Here is a 24,928-nt window from a genome sequence, read left to right as displayed (position 1 = left end):
TGGCTTTGCCTCTTACTGCCTGGCTTGGGCAGGTTCCTTCACTTCTCCAAGCCCGCGTTTCTTTGTCTATAACTTGGGGATATCACCCTACCCTTGCAGGGTTGTTACATACGGAGCTAGCGGAGGTGGAGAGTTTAAGGCCAGCATTTCTGCAGCACGTGCTGGGAAATGATAGCTCCTATTGCTATGTTATTATGCTCACAAGTAGCAGCCATCCTGAGTCCATTACTGACCTCCTGCCGTCCCCCTTCTGGGCTTTTGCCCAGTGCTCCACCTGGGCCAGGCTGCTCTTCCTCTGGCTGTGCTTTTCAGTGTTGTTCCTGGGAGGAAAGGCCCGTTGATACCCGCCGGTCCCATTCTGCTCTCCTGGGCCATACATGCCGGGCAGCACCCCGTTCTTCTCTGCCCGCTGGGGCTGTGCTTGCTGGCCTCTCAGACCACCAGGTAAGTCCACGAACAAGGCATCCTCCTCAGCCGGCGAGTACGGGGACCTGGCCTTGCTCCTGTCCCGCTTGCTCTCCAGTGGGTCCCTCTGGGAACGGTACCGTTCTTCCTCTTGCTCCCGCCTCTCAAAGCCAAAGGAATCCTCATGACTTCGATGAGGACAATCCCTCGCATGTCCAGGTCCCACGCGGCCACACTCTCGACAGGACTCTGTGTGGTTGGCTTGGGGGACCGCCTGCCGCTCTACCTTCTCCACGTCCCTGCAATGACAGAGGCACATTTAGCCCATTCCAGACAGCCCCACAGGCAGCCAAGACTCCCTGAAGAACACATTCTATACGCGAATTTCCTCCAGGACTTTGCATGGGCAGTTCCATCCACCTGGAATGACTTTCACACCTAGTCCCTCATTCTTCCTGCCTAACTTCTATTCCTTCTTGCCTAACTGCTATTCCTTCTATTCTACCTGGCCTACGTGTTAGTTACCTTCCCCAGGAAGCCACTCCAGTCACATATTCCCAGTCTAGATGGGGAACTTAGCTGACTCCACTCTCACATTACTCACACTGGACCATAATTGAGTTTATTCATCTAATGCCCAAGTAGACCAGGAGTTCCCTGAGGCCAGAGCCCCATCTGGCCAATTATGATACACCCAGAACTTCTGTGCAATGACTGGTAAAGCGTAAGTACTTTATAAATACTCTTTAACAAGTAAATGATATATGTGACAATCTCATGCTTTCCTTTTTGCTCCTTGTTCAGCTGTCCGTTTGAGGCAGTTCAGCTTGGATAAAAGGCGCCTGAGCCCAGGGTCTCTCCCACTGGCATCTAGCATAGCCCAGAGGACAATTAGAGCACAATTAACATTCTCCCAATATGCTGAGCAGAGAACAGGCTCAGCAACCTTTTTATATGACTTCTTATCTAGAGCTCAAACAGGAACCCATGAGAACACAACAATCTTCTGAAGTATTACTAGTCGGATTTTAGAAATAAGGAAACTGAGGCACAGAGAAGATAAATGATTTTCCCAAGACTATAGTGTTGCAGACCCCATGTAGTTCCCACTGCCTCTCCATGTGTGCCCATGGCCTACGTACACGCAGACCTAGAAACTGCAAAGGAGAATGGAGTGGGGGTCATCAGTCAGGATGTGAACGGAGGCTGGAGGAAGAACTTCGGGGGCATCAAGTAGGGCTCCTTTTTTGTGGCCTGTCTCCTCCTGTAAAACCTTTCTACCCTACCCACCTTCCTTGGGGCAGGATCCTCGTTATGTCTACATCCCCATTACTTGATAACAGGGACAGAGCAGCCGCTCCATAGGCTTTGCAGAATTTAGACTGGGGAAGAAGGAGAATGCACTCCAGCCTAGCCCAGAAAATTACCAAGGATCCTTGGCTGGGGTAGCCAGTTTCCTTGATAAAAAGGTCCTGGCCTTGATCTCCATCACTCCTCAGATGGCCAAGTGCTCCATTTCAACATGAAAGCATACAGTGAAAATGCTGCTGCATTGACATCTTTGTGGCCACACACCAGGCATTCTTACAGCAACCTAGGAACCTCAGCTACCAATAATCAAGCGCAGACTCCAGGCTGAATCAATCCAGTCTGGGAGACAGTTAAAATACCAATGTAAAGTAACAATATAACACCTAAGGAAAGCAATCACACATCTCACCGTCCACATACTCTCCTGACCATCCATGAAAATATAAAGCTCTGTTTAAAAAAAAAAAAAATCAATTTCAGCATTTCAATTTTCATTTGGGGATTACCTCCCCCACTCCCAGTCCATATGGTTTGGGTGCTGCTGACTCTACTAGTCCCTGTCCAGCTGAGGCCCAGTCTCAGTGACTAGTTCAGCTAGTTGGGCTGAAGCATCACATCACCGATCCCAAGACAGGCAGAATTAGTTCTGGGGCTTTGGCTGGAGCGGGTCTTGAGCTGCTATAACTATATGGGAATCAGCTATTTGAGAATGAAACCAACAGCAAGGAAAGCAGATGGAAAGAAACAGAATCCTAAAAATTCTGAGATTTAGCCATACCTAAACCAGATATATCCTTGGACTTTTTGGTTGTGAACCAATAAATTCTCTTTCTCACTTAAGTTAGTCTGAGTTTGGTCTCGGTTACTCTTAGCGGATGGAGTCCTGTTACATCATTTTATAATGACATATTCAGATTGTGATCTCTGAGGGCCCTTCCATTCTATAAGCTCCAGCAGTGGGAATATCTGGGAAATATTCAGGAGCTATACTTTAAGAAAAAGCAATTCTTACTATATGTTCATTAAGGGACAACTCTTTTCCAGTGCACATTATAGGTTTTAACTTTGTTGTCCTTTCTTCCTTTAATCCTCCATAACTGCATCAGTGTAACCCCAACCAGTAGCCTTCAGGTTGCCTAAGTTGGCCTTTATCTTCTTTACTGTTTCTCACACTCGGTGGGGGGACCCCCCCCCCCCCCCCGGTGATCTGTGCTAATGCTGTTGCCTCAAGGACTAGAGCTCTGGCTGCCCTCAGGGTCACACACCAGCCAAGTCACCGAAGCTTGATAACCTGGTTACTCCAATTGCGAGACCTAAGTAACTGTCTCTCTTTGCTATTTCCACCCTAACGAAATAACCAGGCTGTGAAACAACCATGCCACCTGCATAAATGACATTAGAACTTAAAGGAAAAAGGGGTTTCCTCAACTCCAGAAATCAAGGAGTGTGGGTATGATGCCTCAGCCCAACCAACCGTAATACGGATTTTCCTTTCTTTACCAATCAACCTCCATGGATTTACTGAGCAACTATCTATCCCCACTGGGGCAGGTACTTGGAGGTATAAGAAGGTAGCAGAGAAAATGGTCCCTGCCATCAAAGCCAGACAACCCTAGAGCCTGATTTAATCATGGTAGGCACATTTACTACTAATCTCATCAAGTGATCCCAAATTGGGGAGGTTTCTAGTCTTTTCTCACCGTGGAGCTAATTTATAATTATAAACCTTAGTCTTTACTCTTTGTGGACATACAATGTATACACGCTCACATGTGTTAGTACATCCTGGTGATAAAGTTGATAGAGAATGACCAATCCTTTTGTCAGATTAACACCACCATTTACTGCAGAATAAGCCTCAAAGACAGTGGCTTAAAGCATGGTAGTCTGCTTGCCACCTGGCAGCCTTCTAGGCCCTCAAACCTGCGATTATGAACAGCTCTTGGTCTCTTGACTGCTGGGACTTTGTGCTCAAAAGATGCCTTTGTGCTCAAAATAACCCAGGCTATGGCTGTAGGTAAGAAAGATAAAGGTAATGTCCTCTACTCCCCCACCTTAACTGACTTAAACAGTTAACTTACTAAGATATATGATTTAAGGAAAAATGTTTTCTGGTTTTCCCCCATCTCCCTGCATTCCCTACAATTTTAACAGCCAACCTCTCAAATCAGGAGATCTGTCACAAAATAGATTTGCAATGCTCCATTTAGCACAATGGTGGGAAAGAATGAAGCACCTCTCAGCTCTCAATGACTATATCATTCAGAGAAGTTGGCTATGCAGGGCACACATGTTTAGCTAAGGTGACACAAGCCCTTCCAATGCAGGTCACTACTATTATTGTGAGCACTGGACTCAGTGACTCTTCAAAGTCACAAAGAATTCTTGGCATTCGGTGACCACTGTTGGCCAAATGTGTTGAACCCAGTGCCGGTGAAACCCGGTTTCAAGGGTTGGTTCCACACAATGCAAGCTGGGTGACCTTGAGTAAGTCTCTGACTTCTCTAGTTTCATGTTTCTTACCTGCAAAATGGGGATAACAACCTCTGTTTCATTGGACTGTAGTGAGAACTAAAGGAGACAGTGCACAGAAAGAGCACAGCACAGTGCCTGACACACAGCGTGCCCTCAAACACACATGCACTGACTACCCAATACCTATTCTGTTCCTCTTCCTTGACACCATACTTTCTAAGTGGCAATGTGTCCAGCAAAAAGTGACATTTCCCAACCTCCTCTGGAGCTGAGGGTGACCACGTGACTTAGATCTGGCCAAGAAGATGTTAAGATGTATACAGAAATTGCTGGGTGGGTCTTCCAGGAAAGTCTAAAAGAAGTCACACTTAGCTGGCTTAGCTAACCCTCCCCTTCTTCTGCCTGGAATTTAGATTCCAAGGTGACAATAGTACAGATAAAAGCTACCTGCTAAAACCTGGGTAGAAAGTGAGAAAGAGCCTGGATCCCTGCTAGCTTCACGGAGATACTGTACCAGCCTGGATTCGTGTTATGTGAGGAAAGGGAAACCCAGTTTGATGATGCTGTCCTAAGTTGGGTTGCTCTATTACAAGCAATCAGACACAATCCCTAACCTGTTACAAGGTTATTAGCAGAGATTGGGTCCCTCCATTTTTAGCACATTACGGCAATCTCTGTGTCTGCTTAGAACATATTCTTTTTTTTTCAAAGATTTTATTTATTTATTTGATAGGCAAAGGTCACAAGTAGTCAGAGAGGCAGGCAGAGAGAGAGGAGGAAGCAGACTCCCTGCTGATTAGAGAGGACAGTGTGGGGCTCGATCCCAGGACCCTGAGAGCATGACCTAAGCCAAAGGCAGAGGCTTTAACCCACTGAGCCACCCAGGCGCCCCGAACATATTCTTTAAAAAAAAAAGATTTTATTTATTTATTTGACAGAGAGAGACACAGTGAGAGATGGAACACAAGGAGGGGGAGTGGGAGAGGGAGAAGCAGGCTTCCCGCTGAGCAGGGAACCTGATGCAGGGCTCCATCCCAGGACCTTGGGATCATGACCTGAGCCTAAGGCAGGCACTTAACCAACTGAGCCACGCAGTGCCCCTGCTTAGAACATATTCTTGTCTCTTCCTGCAAGTGAGAAAGCACTCACCTCAGACTGGGGATACTTTTCTCTTCTTCATTTTCTTCACAGGGAACTTAGAAGTTAACAGATCATACCAAGCACGGATTATTATTTTATTCGCATCTAAACCCTTTATCCCACCAGGAAATAAGAACTACTATTTCCTTCTATCTTAATACTAAGCACATGCACACACCATACACATGAACTCTTATTCAAAGACTTGGGTGGGAAGACGAATGACAGCGTGCAGGGCCTTGGTTGGACTTTGGTCCAGTGGCAGATAAAACCCTACCATCAAGATCCCACTAGAGGATCCCTTCCGACTCTCTACACCTAAATGACCAAACTAGGAATTCAAGAACCAAGGGACAGGCCACGGATATTCTTAGAGAGTTTAGTCTGAACCAGATTAGGTAGCAGAAGTCCTGCCCTGTGCAGCCTGTGTTGACAGAAGCTGGGTCCTAAGCATTGTCCCTAGTCTCAGGAGGACAGTGGGCTCAATAGTCAGAACTGACCCTAGGCACGGTCTGTAGACTTGTACAAAAAGCTGAAGAGAAAGGGGCCCAAAGTATCTTGGGAGTCTATGGCAGGTTTGGTCACTTAAATTAGTCCCTAGCATTTAAGGAAGGAAATGGCTGGAGGGAAATAGAGACAGGAGGCTGTTTCTCCTCTCCCCCAGAGTTAAATAGGGCAGTCCCCCTGGGAGTGGAGCAGATATCTGGCTCCCTTTCATAGGCTATTCTAAATTAACAATAGAGGGCTTTACCGCTCTGACGACACGCTCCCCAGTTCTCCAGGCTGTCCTCTCCACAAGAAGAGCAGGGTAAAAGATTAAATGGAACACCAGACTGCCAAGCTGAGGTGCCTCTTGCCTCAGAGAAGTAGCTACTGGCAAAGTCCCTTGTGAAATTTTAAGGATGGACACATCAGATAAAGGAGGTCTGGTCCCTCCAGGTCTCCTTGCTCTAGCCAACTTCACTCACCTCCCGTCTCCCTTACAGCAGTCACAGTGGCAGGTCATTCATTTTTTTGTGGCCAATGACTAGTTGTTATTACCATATGTTGGGTTCTAATATGTGCCAGGAACTTGACAGAGACCATCTCTAATCCCTACAACAATCCTGCAAGGTCAGTACTGTCAAGCCCAGAGCGGCTGAGGGCATTCAGTAAGCACCAGATTACCTACTACAAATGGTCTCTACGAAAGAATGGGGACAGTGGCAACAGCAGTCATCATGGAGCACTCACGAAATGCAAAACCCTGAGCTAATAAACAAGTTAAATATATTACCTCCTCTTATCATTGTACAATCCTCCAAGGCTAGAGATATTATTCATCTTTCATTATAGGTAATAAAAGTGAAGCTCTAAGAGGTTAACTACCTTGCCTTGAGTCACGTAACCAGTGACATAAGCAGGATTCAAACCCCATCTGATCTGACTCCAAAGCCCTGCACCTGGTTGAAAACATCCCCTTAAATTACTTCTGCTCAGGGCCCAAGGGGCTTGTCCAACCTCAGCTGTTCCTGCTACCCTTTACTCAAAATGACCTGGTTGGGAACGCCAAATATTCAGTTCTCTGAAGACAGTGCAGATAGCCAGCACTGTATGGGCCATTTCTGAGGAGGATGAGTCCCCACATGTCAATCCCACAATATCGGTCAGATCACTCTGAAACACCCCAAGTCCTTATTTGAACACCTAACAGGTAGAGGTTTTACAGCTGTTTTGTTCATCCATCCATCCACCCACCTGCCCAGCCAGCCAAACAGCCACGCATCCATCCATTAACTGATCGCTTACTATGTGCCATTGCTCCATTTTCAAGGAGTTTATAAACGACTAGCGTTGACAATGAGAAAGCAGGCCAACAGAACTTGAGCATGAAAGTGCTGTGCAAAAGGAAGGATAAGCTGGGGCATCTAACACTCTGAAGGGTCAGGGAAGGAGGAAATAATACCTAGGCTAAGGCCCGAAGGATGCACTGACGTTTTCCTAATAAGGCTAAGGGCTGGGGGAGCAGAGGAGCAAGGCCCAGTTGGATCCTGGGGCCTTATGAGATGGACCATGGACCTCCATCTCTCACCCAGTTCCCATCACAGCCTATTCTCCCCCTTGCTCTCTGAGATGCAGCCACCCTGTTTCTTGAATAAACCAAGCTCATTCTTGCCTCAGGGTGTTTGAAAGTGCCATTCCTTCTGCTTAAAGCCCTCTGCCTCAGCCTCATTTATCAGCTGGGCCTCTCCTCCTATCTTTCCTGACCATCCAAACAACAGTGGCTACTCCCTGCCCCCCTGTCCCTCTCATCCCATCACCATATTTTACTGCCTTCATGCATGGATCATGACAGAAAATCGTCTTGTTGTCTACATGTTTATGATCTGTCTCCACCATCCCTTCCCAAGAATGCATGGGACTTCACCTCTTTGTTTGAACACAGCTGTATTTCTCAGCATCTTTAACAGCGTCTGATGCACAATATGCTGTCAATAAAATCCTTGTAGAATAAAAGACTAAACAGATGAACACATGCACAAAGGCACCTAATTCAAGTTCAGTACGGCTGGGGCACAGAGAATGGGGAATAGCAAGACATGAGCCAAAGGTGTCATTGGGACCAGACCCATGCAGTGCTCAAAATCCCTGAGGATTACTCCAAAAGTGATTAGACTCTTAAGTTCCTCCAGTCCAGGAGGACTACAAGACAGGACTACAGTTACACAGAGACCAGAGAGGTTTGGAAAGAGTAAAGAGGTACGTTGTCTTCGAATAGGCCCTCCTGTCTGAGCTGCTTGTCAGTTTTTTGAGCTGTAAAGGCAAGCTGACCTCCTTGCTTACTGCTTTAACTTGCTGGAGAGGAAAAAACATCTTCAGACACGAGACAAAAAAACAGTCCAATGCAGGGGAGTTGGGAGGAGAGATTTCAAGACAGTCCAAAGTCCGGGAAGTGGAAGAACATGGAAATGGGGGAAAGAAATTATGAACAGAAGGAGCTAACAAGCAGGCTCTGGCAGCACTGAACAGTAGCCCTTCTGGCGTGTGGAACGGGATCTTAAGAATACGTGGATGAGGGGCACCTGGGTGATTCTGTCATGAAGCCTCTGCCTTTGGCTCAGGTCATGATCCCAGGGTCCTGGGATTGAGCCCCACATCAGGCTCCCTGCTCAGAAGGAAGCCTGCTTCTCCCACTCCCACTCCCTCTGCTTGTGTTCCCTCTCTTGCAGTCTGTCAAATAAATAAAATAAAATCTTAAAAAAAGAAGAATACATAAATGAATTTCTATCAAGAGACTCTGAAGCCCGTGTAGGAAGCAAAGGGATAAAGTCAGGAGTCGCAGCAGGGGTGCTCAGCTCTGCTCCTGAGTCAGGGGAACAAGGTGGGAAGAGGCTGGAGCAGGAAGGAGGGGAGGGGCAGGTGGAGGGATGACGGCTAGAGCTTGGGCAGAAGAGAACCACAACTCACACTGCTGTGGGATGACTACATCCCAATAAGGGAGAGAGTGCAATTTGTCCCTAGAAGACTCCTCATCAATGTGATCCAGAGGATGAACAATGAGACTGGAAGGGTGTCAAGAAAAAAGAGCCCAGGACACTGTTAAACCAAACCCTATGGAGAGTAGCATATCTGCTATAAGGTATCTTAGGCATCTTATGAAGTAAGCACTTTATACATTCATTTTTTTTAAACACTCTATTTATTTGAAAGAGCATGTGTGTGTGAGAGAGAGAAAGCATGAGCAGAGGCAGAGGGAGAAGCAGACTCCCCACTGAGCAGGGAGCCTGATGTGGGGCTCCATCCCAAGACCTGAGCCAAAGGAAGATGCTTAACAGACTGAGCCACCCAGGTGCCCCTACATTCATTTATTTAACTTAACACTTAACACTTGTAATAGCCCTGTGGACTAAGGAAAACTGAGCTTTAATAAGCATACTTAATCTGTACAAGTGACTCAGCTAGAAAGTAGTAAAGCTGGGATTCGAACCCACAGTTATCTGACCTCAGACACTAAACTCTGGGAAGAAAATGAAAGATAAAAGAAACCGATACAGGAGAAAGTGAGGGGTGAATCAGCCGGCCTGGATGTTCATTGCCTGTGCCTCCTTTATCCCATCCCGGTGAGTCATTTCCCCTTCCTGTGCCCACAGTCCCAGCACTGACTTGGGCATTCACCCCTACCTCACCCTCAGTCCTTGGGGTCTGGCTCTCAGAAGTGAAGCACATATCCGGGCTTGTGCCAGTCGGCATGGGCATTCCCTGGCCACGGACATGGTGTAGGGTTAAAATGCCATCTAAGCCTGTCTAATCAGAACGGCTCTGAAGAAGACTCTGGCTCTTTCCTGCTGGACTTTTACCCCTGGATGACAGGACTCCAGGGCTCCAACAGCTACCTTGCCATCAGATCTAGGATCTTTCAGGGACCTCCATGTGCAGTTGAAGAATGAATCCAAACCAGAGGAGGCCAGAGCCTAGAGCCTGAGATAATGACTTCTAATATGGTCTGAGCCTTGAGCCTACCTGTTTCTAAAGCTAGACCTATCCTGAACTTTTCACTGAAGGTAACCAACGAATTGCTCCCTTTTTAAGATGAATTTAGGGGCACCTGGGTGGCTCAGTCAGTTAAGCGTCCTGGATTCCCAGGATCAAGCCCAGCATCAGGGTCCCCGCTCAGTGGGGATTCTGCTTCTCCCTCTCTCTTTGCCCCTCCCCCTGCTCATGTTCTCTCATTCACTAAGTGAATGAAATCTTGGAAAAAAAAAAAAAAGATACATTTGTCTGCATTTTCTGCTACCTTAATCAGGAGTCCTACTATATATACCACATACATAAAGCATCTGTCCATATGAATAAGATCAGAAGCATCTGGTGAGAATCAAGTTAGGCAGAGACTGATACATGACCACTGGGATCCCCCACTTAACACAGATGGAGGTTTTCCACAGCAGATCACCAAACTGGAGGAGAAGGAAGATTTAGTACTATCTGATGAATAATTCTAACTAACCATATGTCTGAACATCTTATTCTGGGAACATAGAACATTTAATAAGTCTGGATTTGCTTAGCTAACTATTTCATCTCTAAGAAAGCTAAAGGAAAATGTTATTCTGCCTTTATTCAGACTCAGAAGGTAAAACAAGTTGGGTTTTTGGTTTGTTTGTTTTTAAGGAAGGAATCTTGGGCGAGCATGATTATGGGATTTTAAGAATTTAGTAAGGGCATAATAAGAACAAAAGTTAAAAGTTCAGAGAAAATCTAGGGACAATAGCCTGAGACCCTAAAAGGAAAGGAAGGCAGTCCAACAGATAAGGGATGGAGCCTGTCTGAAACAGACTCTGGGGATAGTTAAGTACAACATCTTCAGTTAGGAAAAATTAAAAAAAAAAAAAAAAAAGAAAGAAAGAAAAAGCCAAATCTCACCTAGCAAATTAATCCTGAATAGTTTGAGGCAGGCATCATTTTTCAATCACAGTACTCCTTCCTGTTAAGCCTGATTTCATTCTCATGGCTACCTTTGGCCCAGTGCCCTAGTCAGCCATGATGATCTGAGCAGAAATGGGACCCCACGAAAGAACCCATTTGCCACTGCTGGTCTAAAGGAGCCAGTACAATAACGGAGGCAGCTCTCGGAGCTCACGTTAGAAAAGGGCATGCACAAGAAGAGGAAGGTGGGGCACGAAATCAAGCACAGATGCACAGGCACAGTGGACGGGCCCACAGGAATGGCGGCAAGAAGGGCAGAGTCTAGAAGGAGCTGAACTTCGCTTATTTAAAGCAAAGCAAAACAAAAACAAACTTTCTATTTTTCTAAGAATTAAAATGAAGGACAGGAGGGCTTTAAAAGAATACGAGACGTGGGTATCCTGCTTGGGGAAGATGATGCATATAAATAAAGCTGAATGCTTTAACTTCTGGATTTAGTTCCACATCTTCATCAAGAAGTATGATCTTCTCTGTAAAAAGGAAAACAACCTCAGTTATGAGAGACTGAAAGTCCAAGACCGGAAGGAAAATGGGAAAGGCCCCAGGCGTCAGCATCCCAGGGCCCTAAGGGAACACAGAAAAAGGCTCAAGAAACCTCTCAGGTGATTTCTGAAGAATCAAAGAGAATGGGAAAATGGCCAAAATATTAGAGACTGGCAAACAGCATCCTGATTTTCAAAAGAAGGGAAAATCAGATTCCATTCACCATAAGGCTGGACAGCCTACCACCAACCTAGAGGCTAAGCAGCATCCCTAACTGGGCAGATTTCACAGCACACAGGAAAGAAAGCACCAGAAAAAGGCAAATGGCTCAGCAGAAAAATGGGCAGAGGACAGGTACAGGCAGTTCACTGAAGGGGAAACAGAAGCCCCCAATAAACAGAAAAGATTTCCACCATCATGCAGATACACACTGAAATAACCAGATACTATGTTTTTTTTAAGGTTTAATTTATTTATTTGACAAGAGAAGAGAGAGAGAGAGGGAACACAAGCAGGGGGTGTGGGAGGGGGAGAAGCAGGCTTCCCACTGAGCAGGGAGCCCGATGCGGAACTCGATCCCAGGACCCTGAGATCATGACCTGAGCCGAAAGCAGACGCTAAACCACTGAGCAACCCAGGCGTCCCTAACCAGATACTATTTATCTACACAGCAGCTCAGCAAAAAATTTAAAAGCTTGACAATATCAACTACTGGCAAAGATGTGGTGAGATGAGTACTCTTGTTAGGGGACTACACTACTTTCTTTAAAGGGCAACTTAGTATACTGATTTAAATTAGAAACACATTGTATTCTTACCCAGCAATCTGAAAGGCACACATGCAGAGGCCTGTAAAAGGCTTTTCATTACAGGACTATTTATAATGGTAAAAGTTGAGGAAAAAAATAAACCATTCAAGGCTGGGACCATTATGGTCCTATAAAATGCCATATACAACAGTCCAAAATAAAGCTGATACACACACACTGGTAAGGAAGGATTTGGGGGAGGGGGGGCGTTGACGAGCTAAAACACACCGAATAAAATCCACTTGCAGTCGCTGAAAAATCCTTCCTTTAGGTTGCTGGAGAACAACCTTTTGTTCTGAGGCCTCACTGACAGACCACAGTCAAAGGGGCCTCTAAGCAGAGCACAGTGTCCAGATAGTGAAATACAGGCCCATGCCAGAGGAGGACCAGCCAACGCACACCCTGACTTTTCCAGAGCTCTCCTACCTTCTCCGAGACCCGGACTCCACTCTTCGTCTTGCACTTTCTCTCAGGGAATTACCCACAGCCAACAGACTCAGGAATCTCAAGATCCTTGAGTGTACCCTTGGTTTGACCACCTGAGGGAAGGGGTAGCTGGAAGCCCCCTGGCTAGCCCCAGCAACATGGTGGGCAGTCTGAGGCACATTTTCAGTTTGGCAGATCTTTCTCATTTGTCTCTCTCTTGCCCAGTCTGGTGCCCCAAGACTGTCCCTCCTACCCCACAGCAGAGAAGGACAAATGAGAAACGTGCACACCGGGTTCCAAGGCTCCATATCCCAGGCAATCACCTCACCCTTCCAGGTCTTTGCATTTCTCTGCCCAATGCGGAGAGGACCAGATAACTTCTGGACGACCGTACCATGTAGGCATTCTCTTCCCAGAAGAAATTCATTGTTAATTAGGACCCCAAAGAAAGGGCAGTGCTTAATACAAGTGACTGAAAGGTGGAATTTGGGGCACCCAAATGTTCTTATTTGGGTCCCCATCCTAGTGTGTGTGAAGTACTCTGACGGGGACCTTCCATGGGACTGACCTCTTCAGCGATGATCGAGACAGCACCTGTGCGGCCTGGTTCATGGCCCGGACCCACGCATTCATGTCCTCCTGGGTGTCTGCACTGAAGTAGTAGGTCCTCATGCCCGACTGCTCAGCCTGAGAGCCCCCCGCGGAGCTGTTGTAGATGAGTGCTCGCATGCCCGTGTGCACAGCCTGTAAACAGGAGGTGGAAACCAGGTCAGAGAGGTCAGCACCTGTTTTACTTCCAGGAGCCGAAACAAGAAGACACTCCAGCCATGCTCTCCCCTCTTCCAGACTGAAAGCCCAGGCACCACCCAGCCTGTTCCCACACCTGGAAAACATCGCGGCAGGGTTCCCCTTTCCTAGTGCAGTCAGCCCCGGGGACAGCTGTGTCTGGTCCCCATGGTAAGGCCCTGCAGCTGTACCTGTTCCTATCTCTCTTACTCCTGGCTCAAGGAGGGGCCTACCGTCAAGGCATCTGTGAGAAAGAATTTCCAAAACCCTCATTCTGTAGAAGCAAACTCTCTGGAATACCTGCTTGGGTTCTTCTGAAGTAAGCAGTTAGTGGAACTAAGCCAACAATCAGCAGCAATAGCAGGTGGCTTGGCGCAGGTACACGCTGGGTCTCCCAGCTTGGCCGTGAAATGTGACGTGTGCCCATCAGACCTGCTGCTCTTCTCTCTCTCCCCAAAGGCACAACAGAGTCTGCCATTCAACTGAAAATCCTTGTATGCCTACTATGCACTAGGAAGCCTCAAGGTGCATTCACATGTACCCTTGCAAAAAAAAAAAAAAAAAAAAAAATCCAAGAGGTACTGGAAATGACCACTGAAAAGCAGCCAGGATGAGTGCAACGAAGAGGCAAGGCCACCAGTTCCTCCCTCTGTGTTCTGAGAGGCAGGGGCCTGGCGTAACTTTTTAATGAAAAACCTCACCGAATCTGCATAGGATGCTTGTGTGAGGAGGAAGATCAGCAAAGGCGACCAGTGCCTCCTAGGTGTCTCCTGGGTACTTCCATGACTTTCATTTCATTTTAATCCCAATGGCTCTGAGGATCTCTATTACAAACGTGTCAAATGAAGATCTGAGATGTTAAGTAACTTTCCCTGATCTCCATGCCCAGGAACAGATTCTACACAGCATTTAACATTACCTGGCATTATCTATTTTACACACAAGTTTGCATATCACTGGTCTCTTCCCTCCAGAATAGAAACTCCATGAGAGCAAGGACTTGTCTACTTTGTTCACTGAAGTATCCCCAGGAATAGTGCCTGGCACAGAGTTGGTGCTCAACAAATGTTTGTTGAATAAATGAAGAGTTGGGACCAGGATTTATTCCTAGGTCTATCTGACTCTGAGTCCGAGCTTCTCCATACAATGTTCCCGGATCCTACCCAGAAATTAGTAATGATTACACAGATCACTGGTCCAATAATCTGGATCCAGACTGAAAGGCAGTCAGAGGGCCATTCAGAGAAAGGGCCAGTCAGAGAAAACAAAATGAAAGAACCAATTAGGAGCTGGGAAATAGCATGCTTCTAGAATCACTAATGGTCATGGATGAAACCTCTCAGATGAGCTGTCAACATTGGCTTCTGCAACCCACACTAACACCTAGGTCCAAAATGCATATAAATTATGGGCCAGCTGGTGACACTGACATACCTGAATCTATCCAGCTAGTTCCAAGACAGTACAGACAAACAGCCTGCAGCTAAGAGTCCCTACAATGACCAGAGCAAACCTGATATCCTTCCTGGCATGCATAAGGGGCTAGTCACTGTCCCAGAAAAGATTCCTCCTGTTTTAGCAAGGTGGAGATAGGACAGTGAGAAAAGAATGAAAAGGAATGTGTTGTGTCTTATTAGGAGTCAAGAGAAAGTCCTGGAACAGTTCCCCTGGACAAGGACACCATAACTTCTCTGATACCTCCTCCCAGACCTTCTGCCCAGTTACAAAGAGTAGACACTCGCCCCACCAGACACGAGGCCATCCACAAGCATAAGGCATTCTCAAGGGTATGAGAGAGAAAGCAGGTCCCTACTATACTAGTGTTCTTAGAGCCAGGCTTGTCCAGGAAATCAACATGGGACATTCTTCAAACATGGGGCCGTGGGAGTTAGACCCATCGTTACAGAGTAGCTACACATGATCACAAACAACCTCTAACCAAATTGCCAATATGTGCTCTGTCCAGCTGCCCTTGGTTCTGAAGAACAGATTCCTAACTACATTCTCCCTGTGCTTGGGCGTAAAAGACATACTAACTGTAAAAGTGAGAAGTACAGGGAGTCGGCCCCATGACCCAAGTCCAAAGTGCACTGAGTCTGAGGAAGATGCCAGAGCCTAGATGATGAGAAGTCTTCTCAACCCTTCCCTAGTCTCATCTCAAAGATGCTCCCTTCCCTTCTGCTCTCTGCTTTCCAATTAACACAGTCCTCCTAGGCAAGTTTGCATGACCGAAGAGAAAAGTTTAGGCTATGCCTAAAGGAAATGAAGGTATAAGCAAGGAAGATTTTACCTCAAAAACTTAAGGCTCCTAGGACAAGACTGCTTTCTTGGCCTTTAGGACTCTGGTCTTGATCCAGCACTAGGTCAAGAAACTGGAATGCTCATACCTCATGCTCCCAGCATCAGCCTTTAGAACACAGAGGCCAAGGCCAGGGCCCATCAACTGACTGATTCATTCTCTAACTCATTCATTTAACAATTATTTATCATTAACTGTTTATGTGAAAGGCACTATACCAGAAGGAACAGCCTTAATCCAGGTCCAGACAGTTTGCAGTCACGTAGAAAGACTACAAATACCTACAATTGTAGTAAGTGTCACCAAGAAGCTGAGGAGGCTGTGAGAGGACTGCTGGGGACCCTGGCTGGCCCTGGAGAAGGACCTACCTACGGGAGTGACATTTAAGCTACCCTCTACATTGCAAGCAGATATTCTAGTAGAAGTAGCACAGAGCGATGTGTGGGACCCCAAAGTGGACAAGGGTATGACATGTTCGAGGATGAAACCAGCATGCCTGGCAAGGAGGAAAAGAGACAGCAAGGCGAGGTGAAGCTACTGGAGTTGGCAGTGCCAGGTCACCAGGGCCTTGGGGTCATGTTAGGGTTTTGTCTCGTGTACAAGAGCAAGGAGATGCTATTAAAGGGTTTGGGCAAAGGACTGGGGAAATCAGATTCTTGTCTGGAAAAAACACTCTGGCTGCAGTATGAAGAGGTGAGAGCCAGGCCGGGGCAGATGAGATTGGGGGCAGGAGACCATTACAGGAGTACAGGTGAGAGATGGTGGTAGGGGCTGAGAAGGAGATCGCCCTGAGGCTGGACAAAGGTAGCAGATAATATCAGCAGGAGCTGGGAATGGACTGGACATGAGAGCTGAGAACAGCAACTGTCAAGGATAAGACTGTGAGATTTATGACTTACAAAGACTATGGTGCCCGTTTGCTGACATTAAGAAGGAACTCCTCGGGCGCCTGGGTGGCTCAGTGGGTTAAGCCACTGCCTTCGGCTCAGGTCATGATCTCAGGGTCCTGGGATCGAGTCCCGCATCGGGCTCTCTGCTCAGCAGGGATCCTGCTTCCTCCTCTCTCTCTCTGCCTGCCTCTCTGCCTACTTGTAATCTCTCTCTGTCAAATAAATAAATAAAATCTTTAAAAAAAAAAAAAAAGAAGGAACTCCTCATGCCCAACCTTTGGGCTGACTGTGAGCAGCACACTGAACTGGGTAGGAGCTCAGGCCCTCGACTCAGCCTGATGTGCATGGTGAACCTGCCTCTTACCCCAGGGCATCTCTGGACCAGCGGCTCAACCTCCCCAGGCCTCTGTTTCCACACCTCTAAAATGGGACTGAGAGTGATGATGGTGTTTACCATTTAAGGCTACGTGAGCATTAAATGAGATAACGCATATATGGAACTTACAGCACCGCCTACCATTTTTTAGGCTCAAAAGATATGTTAGTTGAGGTTATTGTAGGGCCAGTCACTTGAACAATCTAAGCTGACTGACTGAACTTTCTAGAAACGTTGAGGAGACTCTTCTCTGTCTTCTCCCCATTGTTAATATACAGAGAACAAAACAGGAATTACAAGGAAGCCTGAACTTGGGAAGCCTAAGTAGAGTCACTCAACGGCGACTTCACTATAAATGACTGCTCTGTGTGGTCTCTGTCTACAGAATGGGACAGCTCCATCTGCCCAGGCAGAACTGGCTGATGGGCTTGCCTTCCTGGTGAAGACTCCAACAGGTAAATCAACCACCCGCACTGCAGTATTCTAAGAGGTGCACACATACAGAAGAATGGCACCTAAACTGTCCAGAGGGCTCTAGGAAGGCTCCTGAAGGAGGTAACCCCCAAACAGAGGCCTGAAGGACCAGTAAGAGTTGGGGAAAGACATTCTGGGCTATGGTTGAAGCTCAGGCCTGTGGGCAAGAATGCTCTGGGGCCCCAGGCAACTATCCATGGCTGGAGGGAATGTCTTAAGCTGGGAGTGGCTACAAATGGGGCTATTAGATAGGCTGGGGCTGGTAAACCAAGACCAGGCTTTTTCCTGCAGGAAATGGGGAAACCACTGGACGGGTTTATGGTGGGAGCAGAGCCTAAACAGATGTGCAACTCAGAAACAGTCTGGAGGATGGGCTGGAGGCCGCAGAGTCTGCAGGCTGAAGCAGGCATAACCAATACCTAGAGAGCACTCACCCTGCAGACACTGTTCTGGCAGAAAGTTAGTTACCAACAGGAGGGATGACAACAGCCAAGACAGAAGTGTAGATGGTAGACAAAACTGAAATGGGAGAGGAATAGGGCAGCTCTTCCCCATTCTCTTCTTACCTCCTAATAACCTCCATGCTGATGGAGAGTCTAGAATATGAGCCCTGTGAAGGCAAGGACCTTACCTTCTCACTGTTGTGTCCCCAGAATCTGTGTCCTACCAAGTAGAACAATGGAGCACATTGAAAGTTTGCTGAATATAAGTAAGTGAAAAACCACATGTCTCGGCGGGCCTTCAGAAAAAATCTAAAGCAGCAGTCTTAATTTTTCTTTTTTGTGGGGGGCATAAACCCTTTGGACGGTTTCATAAATCCTAAGAACTCTTCTTAGAATGTTTCTATGAATGCAAATAAAATAAAGGAAATTTGTTGTACTGAAATATAGCTACCAAAACTTTCTTAAATGTGGCATAATGATATGGGTGGTTCTTTAATAAATCATTACATAAGAAATGTAGTAATAATAGGGGTACCTGGGTGGCTCAGTGGGTTAAGCCTCTGCCTTCGGCTCAGGTCATGATCAAGTCCCGCATGGGGCTCTCTGATCAGTAGGGAGCCTGCTTCCCCTGCTCTCTGCCTGCCTCTCTGCCTACTTGTGGTCTCTCTCTCTCTCTGTGTCAAATAAATAAATAAAATCTTAAAAAAAAAAAAAAGGAAAAGAAATGTAGTAATAATTATTGTAATTTCAAAGTGGTGATGAGCATAATCCTATTTCAAGATATTTACAATAGTCATAATGTGTTATGAAGAGCTTTCTGGTTTCTACCGGTGACCAAGGCACAGGTGCTACAGATACCTGTTTTCCCCTGCTCTCCTAATCAAAGGAAACATTCCAGGTTAAAAAATGTAAAGAAGTGATTCATCCATGGACACTGTAGAGCTCAGGTCAGGAACATTTGGTCTTAAGCCAGAAGAGCAGTTCAAAGGAGGCCAGTAAGGGCTTTTTTCCCCATTAAGGATCCTTGAACCCTTTCCTGCATGGAGATGTTTTTTGCTTTAGATCCTGGATCTAAGGGGCAAGCTTGCTCAGAGATGACCAGCAGGCCAAGGACAGCTGTGCGTCCAGCAGGAGCTCTTTGGGGAGGCACCCAGATGAGCCAGCAGAGCAAAAAAAGGCCTGGTGGTCAGGGCATTGTAGAAAGCCTTCTAGATGCTACCAAGAGCCCTGCTTTGCCCTCCTACAGAGCTGTCTGTGTCTCAGGATCCATCTAGCACCAGCTGGTAAGGCACAGGGGCTGCCAGGCTGCACGCACAATTGAAAAAGAAAGACAAAGAAGGGACCAAATAACCTTTCAGGCTGTTCCTATCTACGACCACAGATCCTGTCAACAGTCTCAGGTAAGGTGTCCTTAGCAACAGTCAGAGAATTTCAGCTCTGGACATAATGAAGAGTTGACATCAGAAGCAGGCATAAGGCCCAGGACACTAAACGTTGTGCATTCCTCAGTGTGCCCAAGAACATAGATACTGAACTACCCAAGGGTCCCACTCACTGGCCCTGAAAAGAACCACGCTGCAACCCAAGGGAAAGGGAACTCTTCCACTATCAGGAAACCACAGCTGGTTCTGTGGAGAACCAGCAGGACACCACTCGACCTGCCTGCAGCAGCTTCTGTCTGTTCTCAAACCCTAAAGACCCCCCACAGGGATTCCCCACATACATGCATGCCTTCTGTCTCTCAGACAAAAAAATTAGCTAAGGACACTCTTACTGAAGTCCTTCTAAGAAAAATTTTTTCAAAAAGAAAAGAGTCTATGACACATAAAAGATGTTTTTCTAAATCTGTTTTCACACCTCCCCAGTGAAGTGTTAAGATGAAATATATATAGTTACAGTCAGTTACTGTGACCATATTTCAAATGCTGTCCCTGAAAATTACATACAACATTATCCCAACTGTTTGCCCAGTAGCAACACTGAACCCTAGAAAGGAAGGTGTTCTGAGGAAGACTTTTAGGCTGCAAAAGAGCAATCTGGAACCCACTGAACACAATGTTTTCAGAGCCATCAATCAGCAGGAGAGGCCTCTGAATGATTAAATAAAAGAGTATTCCTAAAATGATAACAATAGACATTCATTCAAATCACTTCCTACCTCCTGCAGTGTGCATGCAAGAGGTGACCAAAATAAGATGTGGAAGAAAAGTAGAGAGGAAGAGAAAGAAATTGTCCTCCCTCCCTGAATGCAACTGTAAGAGGACATAATTCACATTCAAGTTCTGTCACCACCATCTTCCAGCTTTGTAACTTTGAGCAAGTCTCTTAAGTACTCTAATCCTCATGTTCTTAATCTATAGAACAAACTTCGTAACACTGACCTTACAACATTGGCTCTCCACAGCCTTACATGAGCTTACGTGGATGGAAGAACTTCTCTGGTCATTAACAATTTTACAAATATAAGGCATGCAACAAGAAATAGGGAAGGATCCCAGAATCTTCAACCAACAGCAACTCTGCAGTCATCGGGGCTTGTGACAGCCAAGGGAAAGAGAGGGACAGTTCAAACCTGGCAAAGAACAAAGCTAAATCATCAGTCCAGAAGGAAAGGTAGAGGGTGAGACTACTTTCCAAACACCACCCCCACAATGGACTCAAGATCAAGATGCTGACGCAGACCCTGTGGATACCAACGCTCTCTTTAACCCTCACAGAGAATTCTGGGTGTTTTATCTTGTGCTTTTCCATGATCCTTTAGCTCTCTATGGCTGGCAAACTTGACTTCTGTTCAACCTCTGCTTTAGTACCTAATGTCCGGTACTTAGCTTACACCCTCAACATATGAACAGCTAAGCCACATGAGTAGTGGAAGCAGGGGCCCCTTCCCCCACTTGAAATGCGCTCGCTTCATTGCCTTGTATCCTGAGCAATGTGAGAGGGCGTTCCCCTGTGGTTACTGGCACCAAGGGCTGCTTACTTCAATGCTGAGACTTGCACTCAACTGCCAATTAAATAGAACTTCAACTCACCCTATCCTTACCATCCCTAGGAGACCCAAAAAACAGCAGAAAGGAAGGAATGCATGGAAGTAACCAGACGAGGTGGCCTCAGGATTCCCCAAGTTTGGGCCTGACCGTCACCTTCCTGGAGCCTCCACACCCAGCTCTGAAGAGGCCAGAGGGCATCAAAGGACCACCATCAGTCATCACAGCCACACTCGCTTGACATGTGACCAAGCAGAAAGTAGAAAAGGGGTTTTACTGTTGGAGGGATTTCCGTGGGAATCTTTAGTGATCCAGAAAACAGATCAAATTTGATTCTATTTGCTTTTCAAAAAGAAAAATGAAGCAGACAAACTTGAAAAGCTCTTCAGCGTGAGCTTCTAACCCTCGATGTAAGTTTTCTTAACAGAATTGCTATAAATCCATGATTAGTAACCGTCACTTACTGCAAGTGACGGACACTAATTAGACCGGCTGATTGCAGTGATTAGAAGGCATGAGGGGGACTAGGGATCACAGGACTAGTAGAGATAGGAAAGACGGTCTGAACACTTGAGCAAAGCTGAGGGACTCAGAAGCTCAGATACAAATGAAAGTACTTCTGATGTGGTATTATCATTTAAAGAATTTACAACATTGTTAACATGCACCTGAAATACACTAGCTTCTTAAATTCCCCCCACTCCCCACATAAAACAACTGCTTTTATGAGGACATTTTTAGGAACATAGAGTTTGTTAGGATGGAGCTGCAACCCTGGAGGGGAGGGGGCAGTACCTTAAAGGAATACTTGCGACTTATGCGGTCCTCAGGGGCTACAGGCGAGATCACATAGCTGGGCAGAGGTATGCTCCCAAGGACCGCTTCTTCTCGGCTGTCTTTGAATGGAAAAAATGCATCAGAATCACCTTCTGTGGCCCCTTTCCTGGGTTGGGCCATCCCACTGCCCCCGTTCAAGACCCCTTATAGCTCCCTAGGACTACTGTCATCACTGATCGTCCATTCAGGTGCTCCCTGGGGACCTTGCGGTTAATGCAGGAATGACACAGGTGAGTCAGACAGGGTCAGACACAGGCACGGAGACATGCTCAGTGCAACCTGTGAACTCCTAAAACAGGGCAGTATGCCGAGTACTGTGGGAACACAGAGGCAGAAGTGGCACACAGTCTGAGGAGGTGGAGAAGGCTTTGGAAGGAGATAACTAAAGTGTTTTAAAGGATGGGGAAGAGCATTCTGGGAAGAGCAAACCTCATAGGCAAAGTTAGAGCATGTGCAAAATAGCCTACCTTCTACATCTAGTCTCCTCCTCCTCCAAACTATCTTCATCACAGAGGTAACTTCCTAATGACAGCGTTGATCCTGCTGCTCTCCTACTCGTTTTGCAGATGCAAAACGCAGTTCAACTTACTCTACCTACTGGCACAACCCCCTTGCATTTTGGACCTTACCCACTTCCTGAGCCATCTTTCTACCATGTCCTGCATGCAAGACTCACTTTGGCCTCACAGGTCTGTCCTTCCACTTTCTTCTGCTTCCAGAACTTTATTCAAGTTGCTTCCTCTGCTTGAAATTCCCATCTGGCCCCATACACAGGCAAAGCTCTACCTACATTTATAAGCCCAACTCAAATCCCATTGAGAAGCCTCCCCCAATTCTCCAACATGGAATTAATTTATTGCTCCCTCTGAATTGCTTAAGCACACTGAATGTCCTCTACGGCACCTAACACAGCCTAGTCTGTCTTACAAGAAAACTCTCTCTTCCTCCACATTTTGAGTCTTACCTCTTTCTCACTATTGCACAGCCCTAACTCTTTGTACTGGCATTCCAAAAATGTACATGTGGCCAACCCAATTCACAAGTCGGTTCATCCAATATTACAGGGGATAGATCCAGACAACAAGTTATAAAATACAGTGATTTATCTGTACTTCCCACCTCTCCAGATGGTGTCGAAGGTATGCCTGTGTTCCAAATGGGGTAGAAGCTGAGACAACTCCAGACTTGGAGAGCCTAAGTAGCAGATAAGCTGGATTCTATTTATTTTAACTCAACAAGTGGCACTTCAAGTACAAGGACTGGTAAAAATGAAGTCACCAGCCATTCACATATGTAAAAGTGAACACTTTAGCAAGTAAACAGGTTATAAACTAGCTTGGGCCACTGGTCCAGTCACTGGATTTGAGAATATAACCCCTGTATCACCTCACCATCCCCTCCCGCACAAAGAGCCCTTGATGTCCTGAGCCTCAGCTCACCTTTATAGTAAAACAAGCAATAATCAGCCAGCACAAACCACCTCCTTTTCCATAGTCTCATTCCAGAACTGTCCTGCAAAGCAAAGAAAACTAATCAGACAATATCTGAGCATACTCTTCCCCCTTTCCAATCATGCAAGGCGTGATGTTAGAACCAAGACTTACCCATAGCCACTCGTTCTTTCAATAAATTAATGAATTAATAAGTTTACCACATGATCATTTTTTAATAGAACTTTAAAATTTAGATTCAATGATGGTTTGTCCCCAGGAAGTTTTGTGTGCTTCCTGGAAACAGATTAATGTGAATATCTTCCTTTTAGAAAGGAAGATGTGAATTCAAAAAATACAGTTCTTCCATTAAGAAAGAAATCCGTTTTTAACAAAAAGGAAGCTATTTATTTATTTATTTAGCTATTCTGGAAAATATCTTCTCTTTTGCTGAAGAGAAAATTGATTTACACAGAATGGATTTTCCTTTCATTCAGTGTAAAGAGACTTGGATTGTCTTGCTATCAATTGCCTCATAACATGAATTTGTCTTTATGCATCTAAAATGTAAATCAAGACATTCATTAAAAATATTTTAGGTGATTGTAAATGCTCTAAAAAAAAAAAAATAATAAGGCCAGGGTAGGAAAATAGTAGGGCTGTAGGGTCATTTTTCTCCCAAACCTAGGAAAATTCCAGAGTTGCCTTTAGCTGTTAAAACTGTTTTCCTGGGCACCTGGGTGGCTCAGTTGGTTAAATGTCTCAGGTCATGATCCCATCAAGTCCCACATCGGGCTCCCCGCTCAGCGGGAAATCTGCTTCTTACTCTCTCTCTGCCTGCTGCTCTGCCTACCTGTGCTCTCTCTCTCTCTCTCTGTCAAATAAAATCTTTAAAAAAAAAAAAAAAGTTTTCCTTCTGCAAATTTTTCGACAAGTTTAAATTTAAAAAAATAACAGTTGTGTTAGTCTCTAAATCTAAGCACAGCATGAAGTTTTGTTCACTCTCCACTTACTAAAGTGCTAAAAACAAATTTAACTTGCTGAGTTCATGTATCTCTTGGCTTTATCTTCTGCTCTGACCAGATGATCTCTAATATCTTGGCATATTGCTTTGTTTGGAAAACTCCTCTCCATCCTTTCACACCTAGTGCAAATGTCACTTCCTCTGGGAAGCCTTTCAGGACTCCCCAAGCACAGCTACATTCTCTGTGTTGTGTGTCCACAGCACTCCACACAGGCCTCTTACAGTTACTGGGCTGGGCAGTGGGGCTGGGGAGAATTACTTACAGCCCCTTCCTTCTCCCTCCACATATCAAAGGAGCATACTTTTGTTTAATGGGGACGGGGATGCAAGTGGAAAAGTCAGAAGGTTATTCAGGCAAAGAGTTGGGCAGAGAGGCAAGGAAAGAGACACAGCTGTGAGGGAAGCAGAGTCACTGAGAGAGATGCCAGCACTGTGTCTGACAGAGAAGGTTAGCTATGGAAGCTGCCTTGGGGAGTCTGATGGGAAAGAGATTTCGAGGGGACTTCCAGGAACCTCTTCCATGTAGTGCACAATATAATGCCCTCTTCTATCTTCCCTCAAAGCATTTGGTAAAAATTAACGTCATAGCTCTTGGAGTTTGTGTTTTTTGGATGGTATGATATGTGAGAGACGATGAGGGCAACGAGAGGACATGTGAGAGATGTGTCTGTTTCCCCAGGAAACTGAGTTCCTCAATGGCAGGAACCACATGTTATTCAGCTCTTTATCCATGCTGTGGAAGCAGTTAGAACATGGCAGGCAGGGGCGCCTGGGTGGCACAGTCAGTTAAGTGTCCAATTTTTGTTTCCAGCTCAGGTCATGATTTCAGGATTGTGGGATCAAGGCCCATGTTGGGCTTTGCATTCA

General features: G+C 46.0%; 1 protein-coding gene across 10 annotated transcripts in view; it reads right to left on the bottom strand.

Moving 5' to 3' along the window:
- The window catches only part of PLEKHA7 (pleckstrin homology domain containing A7), a 213,076-nt gene that overhangs the window by 47,919 nt on the left and 140,229 nt on the right, over window positions 1-24,928 (bottom strand). For all 10 annotated transcript variants that reach the window (XM_059407719.1, XM_059407733.1, XM_059407747.1 and 7 more), the window contains 4 exons: window positions 23,047-23,119; window positions 21,566-21,666; window positions 13,084-13,259; window positions 234-704 (listed from right to left, as the gene is read on the bottom strand). In XM_059407719.1, the coding sequence (XP_059263702.1) occupies window positions 234-704; window positions 13,084-13,259; window positions 21,566-21,666; window positions 23,047-23,119 (821 nt within the window). The remainder of the gene's footprint in view (window positions 1-233; window positions 705-13,083; window positions 13,260-21,565; window positions 21,667-23,046; window positions 23,120-24,928) is intronic.

Source organism: Mustela nigripes, chromosome 1, assembly GCF_022355385.1.
Source record: "Mustela nigripes isolate SB6536 chromosome 1, MUSNIG.SB6536, whole genome shotgun sequence".
NCBI classification, from domain to species: domain Eukaryota; kingdom Metazoa; phylum Chordata; class Mammalia; order Carnivora; family Mustelidae; genus Mustela; species Mustela nigripes.
This window is presented reverse-complemented; position numbering and strand designations above follow the sequence as displayed.